The following is a 14,773-nucleotide window of genomic DNA, read 5'->3' as shown; positions in this document are numbered from 1 at the left end:
GCACATTTGTGAGGAGGCATTCTTGTAGCGTTCTTCCATAAATATGCCTACGCTAGCCACGAGAAGGCAGCCTTGTTCTAGTGTAGGACTCATTCGGCAATTGCAGCAGTTGAAACCAGCCCATTTGGGCTTGAAACTTGAGGAACGGGAAGAAGATCGAGGGTTCAGCTCGTACGGCTGAGTTGCGATAGCGCGTAAATTGCAACATCGGCCCAATCAACGGTAACGAGGAGGTCACTATTGATCTACTTATTGATTTTCAACCCGGTGTATCAGAGTTTAAGCTCAATTGGTGTGTCACTTTACCGAGAATGCAACCACTATAGCTCTTCAGGCACAAGAACACACAGCAGGTGGCAGATAATGATCTATGAGTGCTCCGTTTCGATTTCGCGAAAGCGACAGAGTATTATTCAGCACTTAGAAAGAAAGAAGATAAAACCAAAACAGCAGAGTAGGGTAATTAGAACCAGCTTCAAACGGAGTCCAGTCCTTCCGACTACATTACCACACAGCTATCCGTCACAGCATCAACGATCTCCTCCACGATCCCACCACTATCACCATCGTCACTATCACCGTACCCCGAGAATCTCGTATGAACGTCAGAGTCATGGATTGGCTGATTTGTAGTTGTGTCGACGTAGCTGGCGCCATTGTTGTAGTCAACGCCAACTGTGTGGTTGTCACCTGTTGTATACTCAGGTTTGTCAACGCTGGTCGGATATTCGACCTTTGGAGGAGGTGGAGGAGTTTCTGAAGACATGTTTGACAGAGCTTTGATGACAGGCGATGTGAATTGCTTGCGAAGCTGAAATAGATGGGTTGTTCAGCTGAGAGTTGTAAGGTATTGAGTCAAGTTTGCTGTAGGTAGCCTGAGCGCGATCGTGACGGAGTCAGGACCAAGACTATATACATGTATACACATTACCTTACTCCACGACCTACACGGAAATACGGGGGAAACTGCGTAGACCATCGACGCGCCAAAAGTGCCCGGGCAAAGGCACAGCTGTGCCTTATCCCCGTCCTAAAGCGGAGAGCTTTCACTCTCAAGACGCTTTCAGCCTTAACCAGGGTAGCTAATGTATGGGCATTGTTCGTTAGTTGGTCATGCATGGGCGTTCTGTCAAACTAGCGATTTTAGACGGCCACAGTCTTCCATTAGTGTAGACGACTTACACAAGCGACACGACACAAGAACTGCTTTTCAAACGTCGCACTTAAAGTCGCTCTTTCAGCTTCTCTTCAGCTCGCATATGCATGGGCTTTCTGTAAATATTTGGCGTCTCTAGTGGCAGCTACCATCTCACAGACCTACCCTTGCTTTGTGAAATAACCTTATCAGCAAGCATACTGATCAAAGACCCTAGAACGGTATAGGGACCACATCTCTATGAATTATATTGGAGTTGCAGTATTGTGGTTGTACGCCAAAAAGTGTCTGGATTCAGCCTCGCATGTTTTGATACTCGACGCGGATTATATATGACTGAGATTGCCTCTCTAGAAAGGAGATCCATCTGGGTCAAACCAAGACACAAAGAATCAGTTCACATAAGTTGTATCCCTACTTCCCAATACCCCAAATCTGACCTTGATCTCCCTTGCTGAGGTTCTAGCAGAGATACAGCTCTGATCATCCTACCCACCAATAATCCCCGCTCAAGACATCTCCTGTCTACATAAAGAAAGGATCAACATGGTTTTCCACCTCATCCCAGCCCTCGCAGTCGCAGGCGTCAAGTATGTGATCAAAGAAGCAACTGATGCCCCGACTTGTGGCAAATGTGGTAGGGAAAAGTTGAAGATGTGGGCGGGCCTCCGTATCATCTTCCTTTGTGAGGATTGCGAAGATGGCATGAAAGTCAAGATAGGCTTGAAGGCCGTGCAGATCGCAACCTTTGGTGTAAGCTAATGTCTCTTCAATTTGGGTTCGATGTGTGATATGCTAGATTATCTGCTAATGTTGGCTTGTAGTTGGCGAATTGATCCCCTGTGTTATGATTGAAGAGGCGATGATACCACCTCGACGCAACCAAGACTGACTTATCTTTACCAACTGGATCCAGAAATACTAAGAGATTAGGCAGAGCTGCCTGGGAAGATTTATGTAGGAAGATTGGGTAGGGGAAATGATTCTGTGATTTGTAGGATCAGGGATTGGACGGATGATGATGAATGCCAGCCTACAGGAGTCACTCTTTTATAATAAGGATCAACAATAACACAAAAATTAAGCTTAGGCAATATTAGAATTGTCCTTTAATTATCCTCTATTGTTTCCTGGCAATTATGGCCTGTGATTTCCCAGTCGCGTACATGAACGCGGAGCAGGAAGGCGTTGTGCAACCTCTGAGTTTCGGCAACGCTACCAGAGGTCTCAGGTGGTACTTATACCAGACTGCAATAGAGGACCAGGGAATTCCTTCTTGAAAGCCTCGTCAGATGACGGCAGAATCATCAGCCTCTTTGTAAGTTCCCAGAAAGTAGTTAAAAGACCTCTAATTCATCCCAAGTTATCCTAATATTATTTAAGTATTTCTATTTAATTAGGTAAAGATCTTTACTATCTTCTAGGCTAATAATAATATTATCCTAAGTATATACTTAAATAGGGCTATATATACTAAAGATCTATAGAAATATAAGGGATATTCCAGACTTTTGGCCCTGGTTGTGTTGGAGTGCAACTGCTAGCCAATAGGATCGGCCGCACTGAAGCAGCCTGCAGTTGCAGTTGCCCCAAGAATGCCTTCTCGAAAGCCTCGCCGAGTGAGGAATCATCAGCCGGTTTACAAGTTCCATCTCAATTCTTGGTTTCAATCCTTACAGTAGTAATTCTACAGATTCCATCCCCATAACTTACGTGTTTGCGCAATGCGGCTCTTAAATGTCGTCGACGAACGGCTCGAGAGCTTCTTCGACGAGAATGAGATCCCACCGTACGGTGTTCTATCGCATAGATGGGGGAAAGACGAAATCACCTTCCAGGACCTAACACAAGGGTCATTACAGGACTTTCAGGATCGCCAGTCGTTCTCCAAGATCTGGTATCTGCTCGACCGGGCCGATAAAGATGGTTTATCTTATGTCTGGGTAGACACATGCTGCATCGATAAATCGAGCAGCGCAGAACTCTCAGAGGCCATCAACTCTATGTTCAGATGGTATCAGCAGTCAAGAAAGTGCTATGTCTACCTCGACGATTTTGACGCTTTATCGAACCGCAAAAACATATATCACGAATCTTCTGACGGTTCCGATAGAGTTGCTATCCTCGATGAATCGGAGACCTCCTTCTTCGATAGCCTTTGGTTCACCAGAGGATGGACTTTACAGGAGCTCATAGCACCACGAAATGTTGAGTTTTACGACAAGAACTGGATTTACTTTGGTTCGAGAGATTTAACGCTCCTCGATCGTATTTGCAAAAGAACTGGCATTTGGCCGCAGTTGTTTCGAGAACCCCGATGTGCATGCCCAAGCGAAAGGGGGCATTCTGCCTTTGCAGTTCGCGACGGTATCTGTGCTGGATGTCAAGGACTTGACACACTCCCTCAGACTTTGGACTCTTTCGCCGTCTCCATCAAAATGAGCTGGGCATCGTCCCGTATCACGACTCGCAAAGAAGATGCGGCCTATTGTCTCCTCGGCCTCTTCAACTTAAACATGCCATTGCTATATGGCGAAGGTGACAAGGCATTGCTGCGTCTTCAAGAGGCCATCGTCAGGCAGTCCAAAGACCAGTCAGTCCTGATATGGCGCGCTCGCCCTGATGTTGCACCTCAGGGCTTTGCACCTGGCTGTTTGGCTCCTTCATCTAGCGCCTTCAAAGAACCCGTTCACATTCTTGGCCGGCGGGTTTTCAACAGGGTCGACAAGAAGTATGAGGCTAATTTCCTTGGGAATTTGGCTACAATGGAGATCACTGATACAGCTATACGCACCAGCTTGTGGATTTGCCCCTGTAAGGTAGTGCCTGACGGGACGCAGGCTACTTCCCGAAACCTCTGGCTGGGTATCATGCATCTCGCATACGACGATGATTACCTTGTGCGACCTGCCTTGCTGCTAGAGTATATGGGCACTGTTGATATGTATCGAAGAGTCTACCATCAGCATATTGTTCCCATTAATCCCAGGATAACTCGAGGCTCGTTCGTTGTAGAGTCATCGATTGGCGAAGTCGATCGACGTCTCTCGCTCACTCCATCTCTCGACGAGGCCACCAAGAAGGACATCAGCATTCTGCTTCAGCAGAGCCCCATCAATGCAACGGCCGGTCCTTCTCCTGAAGAGGGCCCGGAGACTGGACCTGTGTATTTCGTTTTGGATAAGCAGAAGCTGGATTTTACAATGGACAGTGGAGGCAGTCACCCTCCTTTTAGCCGTTACCAAGGTCGCGCCACCCAGATACCGTCACGCTGGGCTTTTAAGAGGTGCCAGCACAAAGGAGACGGTGAGAGGTATTTTGGCGGCATTCACTTTGTTAATTTTATGCCTGAAGTCCCAGAAAGATCAAACTCGGATCAAGGGCCAAATGGACAAGGTGTTGGTCGATTTGCGTATACGGCTGTCATATGGGGTATAAATCGCGAAGTGCTCAAAGGGAGGACCGATCCGTCACCGTGGCATCTGTGGTGCCGGGTCTTTGATCTTCACAGTTTTATAGAACACGCCCGGACCTCGAATGAAGATTTACAGCCAAATCAGCTCTATGGAGAGGTTGAGGGTCTCAGTGCAGGCGAGATCCAGAGGCGCATGAAGAACCAGCGGTCGCGGCTCTGCCTAGCCGAATATGAGAAGCTCGAGATTCCACAGCCATCGGGTCCGAAGGCACTGTTCCCTTCCTCCTACGGAAATAACTGGGCGGAAGATAAGATGAGTGATGGCGGGAGGCATTTGGCAGCCAAGGTTGCGTTGGTTGAAGGACTGGGTCGGAGGGTTTTTGAGCTGCACATCAAGATCACAGGTAGTCAAAACATGGAAGGCATGTCTATAGAGTAGGTAGGTCACAAAGGGGGTCTTATGGATATTTAGTGCCTATGGGCATCTGTAAGCATAAACTTAGGATAATGTCATGACCAATCTAGAGGATACCAGAGAACTATACCGAGCTGACATAAGTATTCAGACAGAGATAGGATAATTCATGATAAGTTTAGCGGATTCTTTGACAATCCTGCCTAATTAATTTTCACTCCTCTAATCCTTAGTCTAAGGTCTTTGAACTCCGACGAGGCCGGCCATCTAGTTAACCTCCACCACCAAAATCCACCCGCTAACACACCCTTTCAACACAGCCTCTCCATAACGTCATCCCCATCTCAATGTCTCAAATCCCAAACCCCAACTCGTGCAATTCACAATTTCGCATGTCCTTTCCCAATTTTTGCCTCAGACAATGCAATCATCGAGTCATCCAGCCATAGGGTTATCCATTGCCGCCGACTCCAATGATCCTAGTTAACAAAGCTGCATTCAGCTGCACCTCCATCCAATGTCCTCGCTCTGTAGAGTCATCCTTGGCTGTATGTCACTGATTGGTTAGCGTTTGACGAATGACGACTGTTTTACAGGGGCTCAGCAGCTTTCGCTTCTTTAGTGAGGTCCGCTAAGGGCTTTCTTATCTACATGACATAATAGCTTGAGCACTGACCCTCTGTTCTTAGGGGAGGGAGTGTGTTGGTTATACTGGCGTGAGGTGGTTCGACAGGGGAACGATCGACCGGGCTGAGAAGGCCCCGCTACCCAAAGCACTCAATCAGAGCTGTTGCTAAGAATATCCTCGGCCTGGGTCATGTGTGAGTGACCTTTTCATGATTCTCGCCATCTTCTTCACTCTTTGTTGACTGTTTTTCTTCCTCACGTTCTTGTTATCTCCGATGGCAATGTAAATCAACCCCTCTACTCGCGCTTGAAAACCCCTAAGTCACGATGGCCTTTTGGCTTTTTGGTGGCACAAAGCCCAAGAAGTCGAGCAAGAAGTCCAAGAAGGGGACGAAAACCAATAAAACGATAGCTTCTTCTAAGCCCAAGATAACAGATCCTCCTAATGTCTTTCGTCCTGCTAGACCTCAGATTGAGCCGCCCCCTTATCCAGGAAACGTGCGTCCGAATACTGCGGCGTTGAGACCCGTTCTTCCGTATAATCAGCACCATGCCTCTCAATCACAGCCTCACTTCCAGCCCGCTGGCTATCTCCCAGCACCGCCGAACTTCAGCACTCAACCGGTGGTGATCAACAATCACTATCACCTCGGCTCGCAGCAATCGCACCCCAACTTGTCTGCTTTTACTCCACCGCATCATCTCGCAACGACAAACTCACACCAGACCCTCTCATCGTCGTTGAACCGTTTCACAGGCTCAATGGTGAATCTCGCCAAGGAATCAATTCCACCACAACTCTACGACGATGGGCTATCGGCTTGGCATGGATGTGCGCAGATTGCTCAGTCGACGAATGCGCTGTATGATCGGTTCAACGATATCATGACACTTATTGATCACGAGAAAGTAAAGGGCAATGAGAATACGCTCTTCAACTGCGCCATCGCAGATCAGGAGCCAAAGACGGATCAAGTCGATAAGGGTTTGGGAAAGGTGAAGAACAAGGAAAAGTCATCATGCAATGTTGCTGCATCTGTTGTGTCGGGCAACTACTTCTCCAAAGTCGAGCAATACGCAAACTCCAAGCTTCCTTCAACACTTCCTCCACTATCTCTGTATGTGTCTCCTTCAAGTTTCAATTCTCTTCTAACAGAAGTAGGCATATGCCTACGTGGCCTCTCCTTTGTCTCGCCGCTCAGTACTCCCAACGTGTCTACGAAAGACCTCGCGGCACCGAACGAGACGCCCACGTCTCATCCGACTGGCTCGCTGGTCCTAGACAGACCTGCATTAAGTCCGTTTCCATGGACGACATGAACACCATAGTCTTCGCCATCCGCGGTACGGCAAGTTTCATGGATTGGGCCGTCAATCTCAATTCTGCACCCATCAGCCCACTCAACTTCCTCGATGATCCAGGAAACTTGTGCCACGCGGGCTTTCTCTCCGTTGCTAAGAAGATGGTTCGCCCGGTAGCTGCAAGGCTGAGACAGCTTCTTCAAGAGGACCCCAAGCGCTCGACGTTCAGTCTTTTAATCACGGGACATTCGGCTGGTGGTGCTATTGCTGCGTTGCTATACTCGCACATGGTAGCCCAGACGAATGCGGCAGAGAGTGAACTCAACGTCTTGACGAATTGCTTTAAGAGAATACACTGCGTCACGTTCGGTGCACCACCTGTGTCTCTCCTCCCACTAGCAAAACCGGATGCTCACGCTCTCAGAAAGAGCATCTTCCTGAGCTTCGTCAACGAAGGAGATCCCGTTGTCCGCGCCGACAAAGCCTACGTCAAAAGTCTTCTCGATCTACTCGCTTCACCACCACCATCCCAACGAAAAGACACCAATAAATCACGCAAGAAACCAACATGGAACGTCCCCCCGTGCACACTGAGCAACGCAGGCCGTATCGCGGTGCTGCGCTCAGGGGACCTAGACGCCAAGCCCAAAGATCGCAAGACGGTGCGAGAGCGTCTCGATGAAGGAGTTGTGGCAGTGACGTGCTCCGAGGAGAGGTTGAGGAGTGTTATTTGGGGAGATCCTGTGTGCCATCTGATGAGTTTGTATGCTGCGAGGATAGAGGTGCTAGCTGTACGGTCTGTGACTGCGAGACGTTAGCATTGATAAGAGTTGGAATTTTTGGTTACGAAGTAATGAATGAACGGGGTTGACTTTGGCGTTACGATACCTACAGAACGAAAACAAAGATACCAGCAAATACCCAGAATTTACAATTAAATCTATTAAATCACAAGCGAAGTGGCCGAATTAATGCTCGGGCCAAACTGGTTCAGTGCACGACGAGAGAGAAGTTCAAGATTAATTGAATAGAGTAAAGTTTTGATTCATAATTCTATAACCACAAAGTGAAGAATGTGCATAACACCATAAATGTAGAGCCATCCGTAACATAACATTTGTTTTCAGGGATCCCCGATTCAAGTCACTTGACAACATAACAAGCATAACATGATCCTCAGCCTTTATCTTGTGAAAGACGGGTGATCCAAAACTCCAAAGCGCCAGCCTCCGATTTCCGTTTGATCCGCAGACAGAAACTTGCTCGCAAGATAGATACAACGCAAGGTAAAAGAAGCGCTGTGTTGTGCGCCCATGTCATAGTAATTCCAGAGAAGACAACGAAAAATGCATACAGTGCTTGCCCAAGCATCTAGGCCCAAACAAGATATGTTTTTAATTTTGGTGTAATTATCGCATTGAAAAGTCCATGTCAGACATTGACCCCATTTGCGACAAGGGGGGCTGGTTTTGCATCTGATAGCTATTCTGCCGCTGGGGTTGTTGTATACCATATATTTGGTTTATTGTTGGGTTCATGGCTGAACTGTTGACATTTTGGTTCTGTATACCCTGCAAGGGCGGTTGACTTCCAACACGCTGTTGATGTTGTATGTTGCTCAGTGGGTTGGGCTGAGAGGCTGTGAATGAATTCATGCCCATTTCAGACATGTCGAAACCGCCCATGCCCACGTTGCCGACATTGTAGTCGATGCCAGGGGACATGACATTAGCAGGTGAGCCGACAAATGCTGAAGCGATGTCACTACCTGGTTGCGTACCAGGGGGCGTACCATTCGAGTAATTGGAGTTGGGGATTGTGTCCGGACTACTGCCACTCAAATCGTACTTGGTCTCATTCTCGTCGACGACCATGCCTTGGTTGTAATCGTTCATTTGTGGCATGCTGGCCATACCGGCATTACCAAAACCGTCGAATATGTCAGCAGACATTTGGAAAGAGCCGTTCTCTGGGGCGTTTCGCAGCAGTGGGTCGGCCAGACGTGGAAGAATCTCGTTGACCTTCGCCAACAAGAGAGGAGTGAATGCAAAGTCGCCATTTCGGGCAGGGTCGAGAGAGGCGAGGAGATCCTGGAGCCACTGGTGAGGGCCCACCGCCAATGGGTGTCGATCCGGAGGCAGGTTAGCCAAATAGGTAGTCAAGTTGAGACAGATCTCGAGTAGCTTGGGGAACTGTGAATTTGTTAGAGGCGTGTTATTCAAACAAGACATAAGATACATACCAAGCAGGACTTTGCAAGCTCAAGTGGCTGGCCCGCGAAAGAAGAAGCCATCTTGCTGGTCATTTGTCGTGCGAGATCGCCGTGGTATTGACTTTGGGTATTGTTGAGCTGCCAGATTGCATTGTTGAGGAATTGTTGACTGGCCATATAGGCATTCTCGGGATGGAAGGGGTTCGTGGCTTGCGACTCCTTGAGGTGATTCTTTAGACCAGTAATTTGATGGCAGTCGAGATGGTCGCAACCATTTCTCCAAGCGGCCAGGAAAGAGTCGTCCATAGGTCGGAAGATGTTGCACATGATGAAAAAGGCGTGAAGCTCAGGATACAAGGCATCATTGGGATCGTCGTGCATCTGGCTAGGTGCGATTGTCGCATAAAGGGACAAGGGGCGACGGCGGTTGAAAAAGTAGACGCGCTCAGTGGCGAACAAGAACCAGAAAAATCGGCGTCTTCGGACAGCCTCAGTTTGAGGGAACTGGGCATAGTTTTCTTCCTTGTCCATGTTTGTAAGGAGAGCCATAGTTGTGGCCTCTCGTAGGTAGTACCACGCTCTGTCTGGTCCGTCGATTATCTTGATGCAGGAGTAGATGAAAATGTTTGTGACCATAATATTGAAGTTCGGTGTCTCAAAGTAATCGGAGCCCTTTCGAACGCGTAGGCACTCCTCAAGAAGCAAATTGCTTGCGGCGATGTTGGCGCCGGGATGCTGCTGAAGGTTGAAGGACTCTTCTGCCGATGAAGTTGGCAGGATCATACCGGGCTGAAGTACTACATATGCGCAGAGAGCTGCAAAGAGACAGTACCTGTCACGGCCACTTTCCATATTTAGCATCATGTGTTCGATTTGGTTTCGGTCGAGGAAAGGCAGTGTCGAGTAAGCATTTTCGAAATAGTAGTTGACACAAGCCTTGATCAGGTCATTGGACAACATGCCAGCCGTAGGGTTGAGAGCAGGAATGGTAAGGTCAACGGGTTGTCCAGCGAGTCTGTTTTGCACCTTGGCAGCGAGACTGGCCTGACGTTGGTTGTCTCTCAATTCGGTGATTACTTTTGCGCGAGAACCCTTGGGACCTTTCTTCTGAGGGATAGCGAGATATGTGCATTCGATACCAGCAGTTGCACAGTTGCGACAGGTGATACCACTATCACACTTGACCTTGCGACGATGGCAGCCATCGCAGGCCCTCTTTACAGCGGTTGTCATTGCTGGTTTTGCTGCCGTTGACATTATGAGTTTCCTTGTCAGTATCAAAGAAAGTTATCAACGGTCGGGTCGGGTCGTCGGGGTAGGCGACGACAAGAACGATTGACTTCCAGAGACGATGATACTAAGGAAGTACGATAAGCTCGAGGGTCGTTGAGACTAGAATGTCGAGCTCGGGGGTATTTAGATTATGATATCGCGGGGGAGACGAAAAGGCAAGCAGCCAGCAAGCCAAAAGTCTGGGGATTTTGCGGGGGACCGCGATAAGAGGTGTCGTCTCGAAGGTATATTCGGGGCGACTTGGTAGTCGGTCGACCGGGTGGGCGGGGAGTATGGGAGATTGGAAGGGCTGGCTTGATTCCAGGAGACGAGGTGCAGGTGTTATTCGGCCCTTTCGCCTTGGACCATAATGCGGGGGGTTGTTCGGGGTGACCAGGAGCCAAATTGCAGAAACTTCGATATTGGAAAGGTTGATTAAGGGGTCGTGGATCTGCGGTATATAGAATTCGTTTGGTGTTTTTTGGCTGGTTGTATGAAGAGGAAAAGAAAAGTGTGGATAGAAGAGAGAGATCAGGTTAGGGAAGGGATGGGAAGACGAGAAGAGAAGATGAGGTGAGAAGCGGGTTTGCAAGAGAAGGAGATTTCGAGGAAAGACCGGGGGTGGGCAAGCAAACCGCAGCCAGAGCGAGACGGAAGACTTTCTGACGCTGGGGTGGGACGAGAGGAACACAAGAGGAGGATGAGTAAAGTACTTTGCCACTAAAACTTTGCAGGAGAGTGACCTTGAGGTCCAGCTTTTACTCGTACCACCCGTCTTGAAGAGCCAAGGAACAAGCAGCCAACCGAACTGGCGAACGGGCGAGGGATCTAAAAGGGGACTAGCCAGCAGAGAAATTAGCAGGCAAAGACAGTGCAGTAGACCAAAGAGTACATAGCCGGTGGACAGTGCAACTTGGTTTAGCGACCTGTAGTTTGAATGGGGGTGGAGACAGGCTTGGAGCATCAAGAAGGTTGGCCGAGAGCGTTACTTATAGACAAATCTTGAGTAGAAACTGGCCGACCGAACGTCAGTATTAATAGTCCAGTGACTGGCTGGCTTCAAGCTCAGCATATATTGCGTTATGGCTTGCAACAGAATCGTTGAAGTGAGGGGAAACCATCAACAACGATACGGAGAGAGAGTTCTTGGAGGCAGCCTCCTTCTCATAGCCACCTACATAAACACTGTGCCACGTCGACATCTGTTTGGACCACGCTAAAGCCTCAGCTTCACAGTGCGACCCCACTTCAAATGAGATATTCCTCTGTTGGCGAACTCTCTGCAGAGACAGGTAAGACTCGCCCTCAAGAGGAGGTGAAGCCTAACAGGAAACACATCGATCGACGATTGGGTACCTTCTCCTGCACCAAGAATTCGCGCAGCAAACAGGTTCTCCTCATGTACGTCGGTCCGACCATGTTATGGAATGTCACGCGTTGAGGGTTCACGTTATTCGGCTTGCTCCGATCACGTTCCCGGGGCAAAAACAATACGGTTCTTCGCTTGCTGAGAAAAGTAAAGAACGTAGGGAAAAAGTCAATTGCTGGGCTATCACGACGAATGAAAAACTCCGCTGTCAGATCTCTGTTCGAGATGTCAGATCATCCGTTGTTTGCTCATCGGGTGCAGCAGCGCATTTCGCGTTTAGAAAATCAAGCCCCGAAAATAACTCTATGCCCCCCCTGGTGTGACAAGTGTCTCCCTGCGATGATCAAAATACTGCATCATCTCGTCATCGTCAATAGTGACTGCTTTGGGCATAAACGCCGCTTGCTTGAATTCCCATCTCCGTGATTGTCCATGTTCCCGCGATGGCCTCCCCGAAAAAGAAATCGCCCGACCAGGTTTGCTTTTGTTTCCGCATATTCGGAACTTGGATGCCAAATGGATGTCTCATATGCATCCCCATGTCTCATTGCAACGAATGCACGCCCCGCTGTTCAGCCAGGGATGAGAACAAGACTTTTGATCTCCATAAATTGCTTCCATGGAAGGGGATCGTGATGATTCAGGACACGGAAGAATGTCTCTTTGGAGAGGTGCCACTTTGAGCCTCATGATCTTATGGTATCTCGTATGAGTTCTGCAGAAGGGTCCATTGATATGGATCGTTTATCGATGTTGACCTGTAACTGGAAGTCAAATACCATGCCAAATAATGTTGTGTTCCACTTTACGATGCAGCGTATAGAAATCCATGTTGCGCATCTTGAAGCATTGACTTCACATCCATGCATGATACGATTCAGACCCGTCATGAATCACGTTGCTTCTTGCAATGTAACAAAAGAAATCTATTATGACAGTGTTCAAATCTATAGAAGTTTTACCGCTTTCTTCCCACGTTGACTGGAGATCGTATCAGTCCCACTCGCTTCAAAACACTGGTTCCATTAGCTCTCGATGGCCATATCAATCCCGAATCCGTCCCGCTCCTAGTTCACTTCTCCATATATCCCTCAATGGGTATGCTTAGGACGGACAGGTGAGAGTGAGTATCGTCGGTCTCTGTCATCTCTGCCCACGGGCTGGCTCTCCAGCGCATATCCATCCTGGCTGACAATTCGCTTCCTGTCCTTATCATGGTTGATCACGCGGCTGGGATGGAACACATTGAGGGAGACCACAACGAGACTCATGAGGAGAGCATCGAAGATGTAGATAAAGTACTCCTTCGATTGGAGCTCGCTGTCCTTGCCCATGACATACTCGGCGACACGGAAGACGGATCGGACCATGATGAACAGACTGGCTGAGTAAAGAACGATGAGGAGCTTCTTCCAAGGCGTTGTGATCTCCTGAGACTTTTGTGTAGGGTTGCGGTTGATGCGGAGGTGGAAGACGAGAGTGACGACCATGAAGAAGCCGAAGAAAATGATCTGAATGCCTAGGCCACCGACGATGATGTTCTCGCCTCGCTTGACAGCACTCTTAGTCTTTGCTGTTGCGAGCATGCCACCACCTTTGACAGTTAGTAATGTGAAGTTTAACGGCTTCGGGGTACGTACCAGCACTCTGTGCAAGGAAGGACATGACATCGCCAGCAACAAAGACCTTAGTCAACCATCTGGGGCTGATGATGGAAAGGTCGCCAGCATCGAGGAGTCGAATGAGACGGCCGAGAACCATGTAAATCGAAGCAGCGAGGAGGGCTGGACCGAGCAGCAAGAGAAGAGACTGGATGATGTAGGGGTTCTTGGTGAAGTCTGGTGCTTCTTGCGCTGATAGAGCTCGACCGACGTAGCCTACACACTCGACTGAAGACAATGTTAGTGGAGCAATGATACCTGGACATTGGCGGCCACGTACAAAGACATCCGATCAAAAACGGAATGAAGTACCATGTTCGCGATCGAATAAGCTGGTAGGTGTGTAATAATGCAGAGAGACCGAAGACAGCAATAAAGATGACAGCTGCCACCATATTAGGGTTATAATTATAGAAGATGTATCCCGCCATGGTGAATTATTCTCGAGTGTCGGTTTATTGAAGCTCTCAATCACGTTAGTGAGGTCGAGTTTTGGTGTTTCGTCGTTAAATGTCAAACAGATGAATGTCAAGGTCAATGAGTTGAGAGTAGAAGCTCGAGAATGTCTTGGCTTTCTCGATCAGACTATATACATATCTTTACGTGTAAACAACATTTCCCAAGCTGACGCTTTCTCTGAATGCATCTAAAATTGTCCACGCTCTATACGCGGAGGGGAGTTATACGTGAATAATCTAGATCTGAGTAGCGTAGATCTTGAGAATGTGGGGCTGGACATACGCGTATATGGCAGATCACCTCAACGATAAAGGCAATTATAACTACGAGCTAAGCCCTAAGCCTTACAGTTTCTTTTTAACGCGCGGATAGACTTTGATGTCGGTTTCGGAAGATATTCAGATTGGAGATGTTTCTTTAGTGCCAGTTGTTGTCCAAGGGGCTGAGTGAGCCATGTGGTATTTTAGTCAACCGTTCGGCATGAAGCTGCCGAAGAGAAGACGCTTTGAGTGTTGGTATAAAACTGTTTTGAAGTGTAATTGATGCATAGCGTCCAGCTAACAGCTCGCGGGTAAATTGACCAAATATGGTGAGTTCATCAGATATCGTTGGCCTGTGTTGCCTGTCTTGAGCTGTAACTACCGCAGCCACGGATTCTACCAGTCCCTCCAATGGTTCGCTATTAACTTCATACGCAAAGTATGATCATCTACGCAGTATATCACGAGGAGACATATGTCAAAGCTGCACACACAGGCAGCACCTCTTCAAGCTGCTAGGCATTGACTTTCACGCTACGGGTATGCTTCTTTTTTCGCGTCTATCCGAAAGCGAGACAGTTTTCTTATCGATAATCACCATCTTCATTGTCAATGCCACTGCAGA

At 48.3% G+C, this 14,773-nt stretch overlaps 6 protein-coding genes across 6 annotated transcripts; 3 read left to right on the top strand and 3 right to left on the bottom strand.

The window, feature by feature from the left end:
- Positions 1-499: 499 nt before the first annotated feature.
- Positions 500-766, bottom strand: FOIG_06439 (uncharacterized protein; the record flags this gene model as incomplete). Its single annotated transcript, XM_031205509.1, has 1 exon — positions 500-766. One exon carries the CDS (start codon positions 764-766, stop codon positions 500-502), a length of 267 nt encoding a protein of 88 aa, XP_031064233.1.
- Positions 767-1,702: 936 nt separating this feature from the next.
- On the top strand, positions 1,703-1,918 carry FOIG_06438 (uncharacterized protein; the record flags this gene model as incomplete). Its single annotated transcript, XM_031205508.1, has 1 exon — positions 1,703-1,918. One exon carries the CDS (start codon positions 1,703-1,705, stop codon positions 1,916-1,918), a length of 216 nt encoding a protein of 71 aa, XP_031064232.1.
- A 699-nt stretch (positions 1,919-2,617) lies between these two features.
- Positions 2,618-5,172, top strand: FOIG_06437 (uncharacterized protein). Its single transcript, XM_031205507.1, has one exon. It carries the CDS (start codon positions 2,881-2,883, stop codon positions 5,008-5,010), a length of 2,130 nt encoding a protein of 709 aa, XP_031064231.1. The 5' UTR covers positions 2,618-2,880; the 3' UTR covers positions 5,011-5,172.
- A 503-nt stretch (positions 5,173-5,675) lies between these two features.
- FOIG_06436 (uncharacterized protein) lies at positions 5,676-7,948 on the top strand. The gene is made up of 2 exons (XM_031205506.1): positions 5,676-6,731; positions 6,776-7,948. The coding sequence occupies exons 1-2, from the start codon at positions 5,941-5,943 to the stop codon at positions 7,731-7,733; spliced, it is 1,749 nt and encodes a 582-aa protein (XP_031064230.1). The 5' UTR covers positions 5,676-5,940; the 3' UTR covers positions 7,734-7,948.
- FOIG_06435 (uncharacterized protein) lies at positions 7,835-11,367 on the bottom strand. Its single transcript, XM_031205505.1, has 2 exons — positions 9,158-11,367; positions 7,835-9,107 (listed from the first exon to the last, which is right to left on the bottom strand). The coding sequence occupies exons 1-2, from the start codon at positions 10,382-10,384 to the stop codon at positions 8,325-8,327; spliced, it is 2,010 nt and encodes a 669-aa protein (XP_031064229.1). The 5' UTR covers positions 10,385-11,367; the 3' UTR covers positions 7,835-8,324.
- Positions 11,368-12,650: 1,283 nt separating this feature from the next.
- FOIG_06434 (uncharacterized protein) lies at positions 12,651-13,860 on the bottom strand (the record flags this gene model as incomplete). Its single annotated transcript, XM_031205504.1, has 3 exons — positions 12,651-13,362; positions 13,409-13,657; positions 13,710-13,860. The coding sequence occupies 3 exons, from the start codon at positions 13,858-13,860 to the stop codon at positions 12,860-12,862; spliced, it is 903 nt and encodes a 300-aa protein (XP_031064228.1). The 3' UTR covers positions 12,651-12,859.
- Positions 13,861-14,773: the final 913 nt, after the last annotated feature.

Source organism: Fusarium odoratissimum (assembly GCF_000260195.1).
Source record: "Fusarium odoratissimum NRRL 54006 unplaced genomic scaffold supercont1.9, whole genome shotgun sequence".
Classification (NCBI taxonomy): Eukaryota; Fungi; Ascomycota; class Sordariomycetes; order Hypocreales; family Nectriaceae; genus Fusarium; species Fusarium odoratissimum.
The sequence above is the reverse complement of the archived record's forward strand: the minus strand, read 5'-3'. Positions and strand labels throughout refer to the sequence as shown.

What these genes read in the sequence shown, in the direction of transcription:
- FOIG_06435 (XM_031205505.1), bottom strand. Translation starts at nt 10,384, where the DNA reads ATGTCAACGGCAGCAAAACCAGCAATGACAACCGCTGTAAAGAGGGCC. An exon ending in AGCTTGCAAAGTCCTGCTTG is followed by an intron (nt 9,108 to 9,157) that starts GTATGTATCTTA and finishes ACAAATTCACAG; the next exon opens with TTCCCCAAGCTACTCGAGAT.
- FOIG_06437 (XM_031205507.1), top strand. Translation starts at nt 2,881, where the DNA reads ATGCGGCTCTTAAATGTCGTCGACGAACGGCTCGAGAGCTTCTTCGAC.
- FOIG_06436 (XM_031205506.1), top strand. Translation starts at nt 5,941, where the DNA reads ATGGCCTTTTGGCTTTTTGGTGGCACAAAGCCCAAGAAGTCGAGCAAG. An exon ending in ACACTTCCTCCACTATCTCT is followed by an intron (nt 6,732 to 6,775) that starts GTATGTGTCTCC and finishes TAACAGAAGTAG; the next exon opens with GCATATGCCTACGTGGCCTC.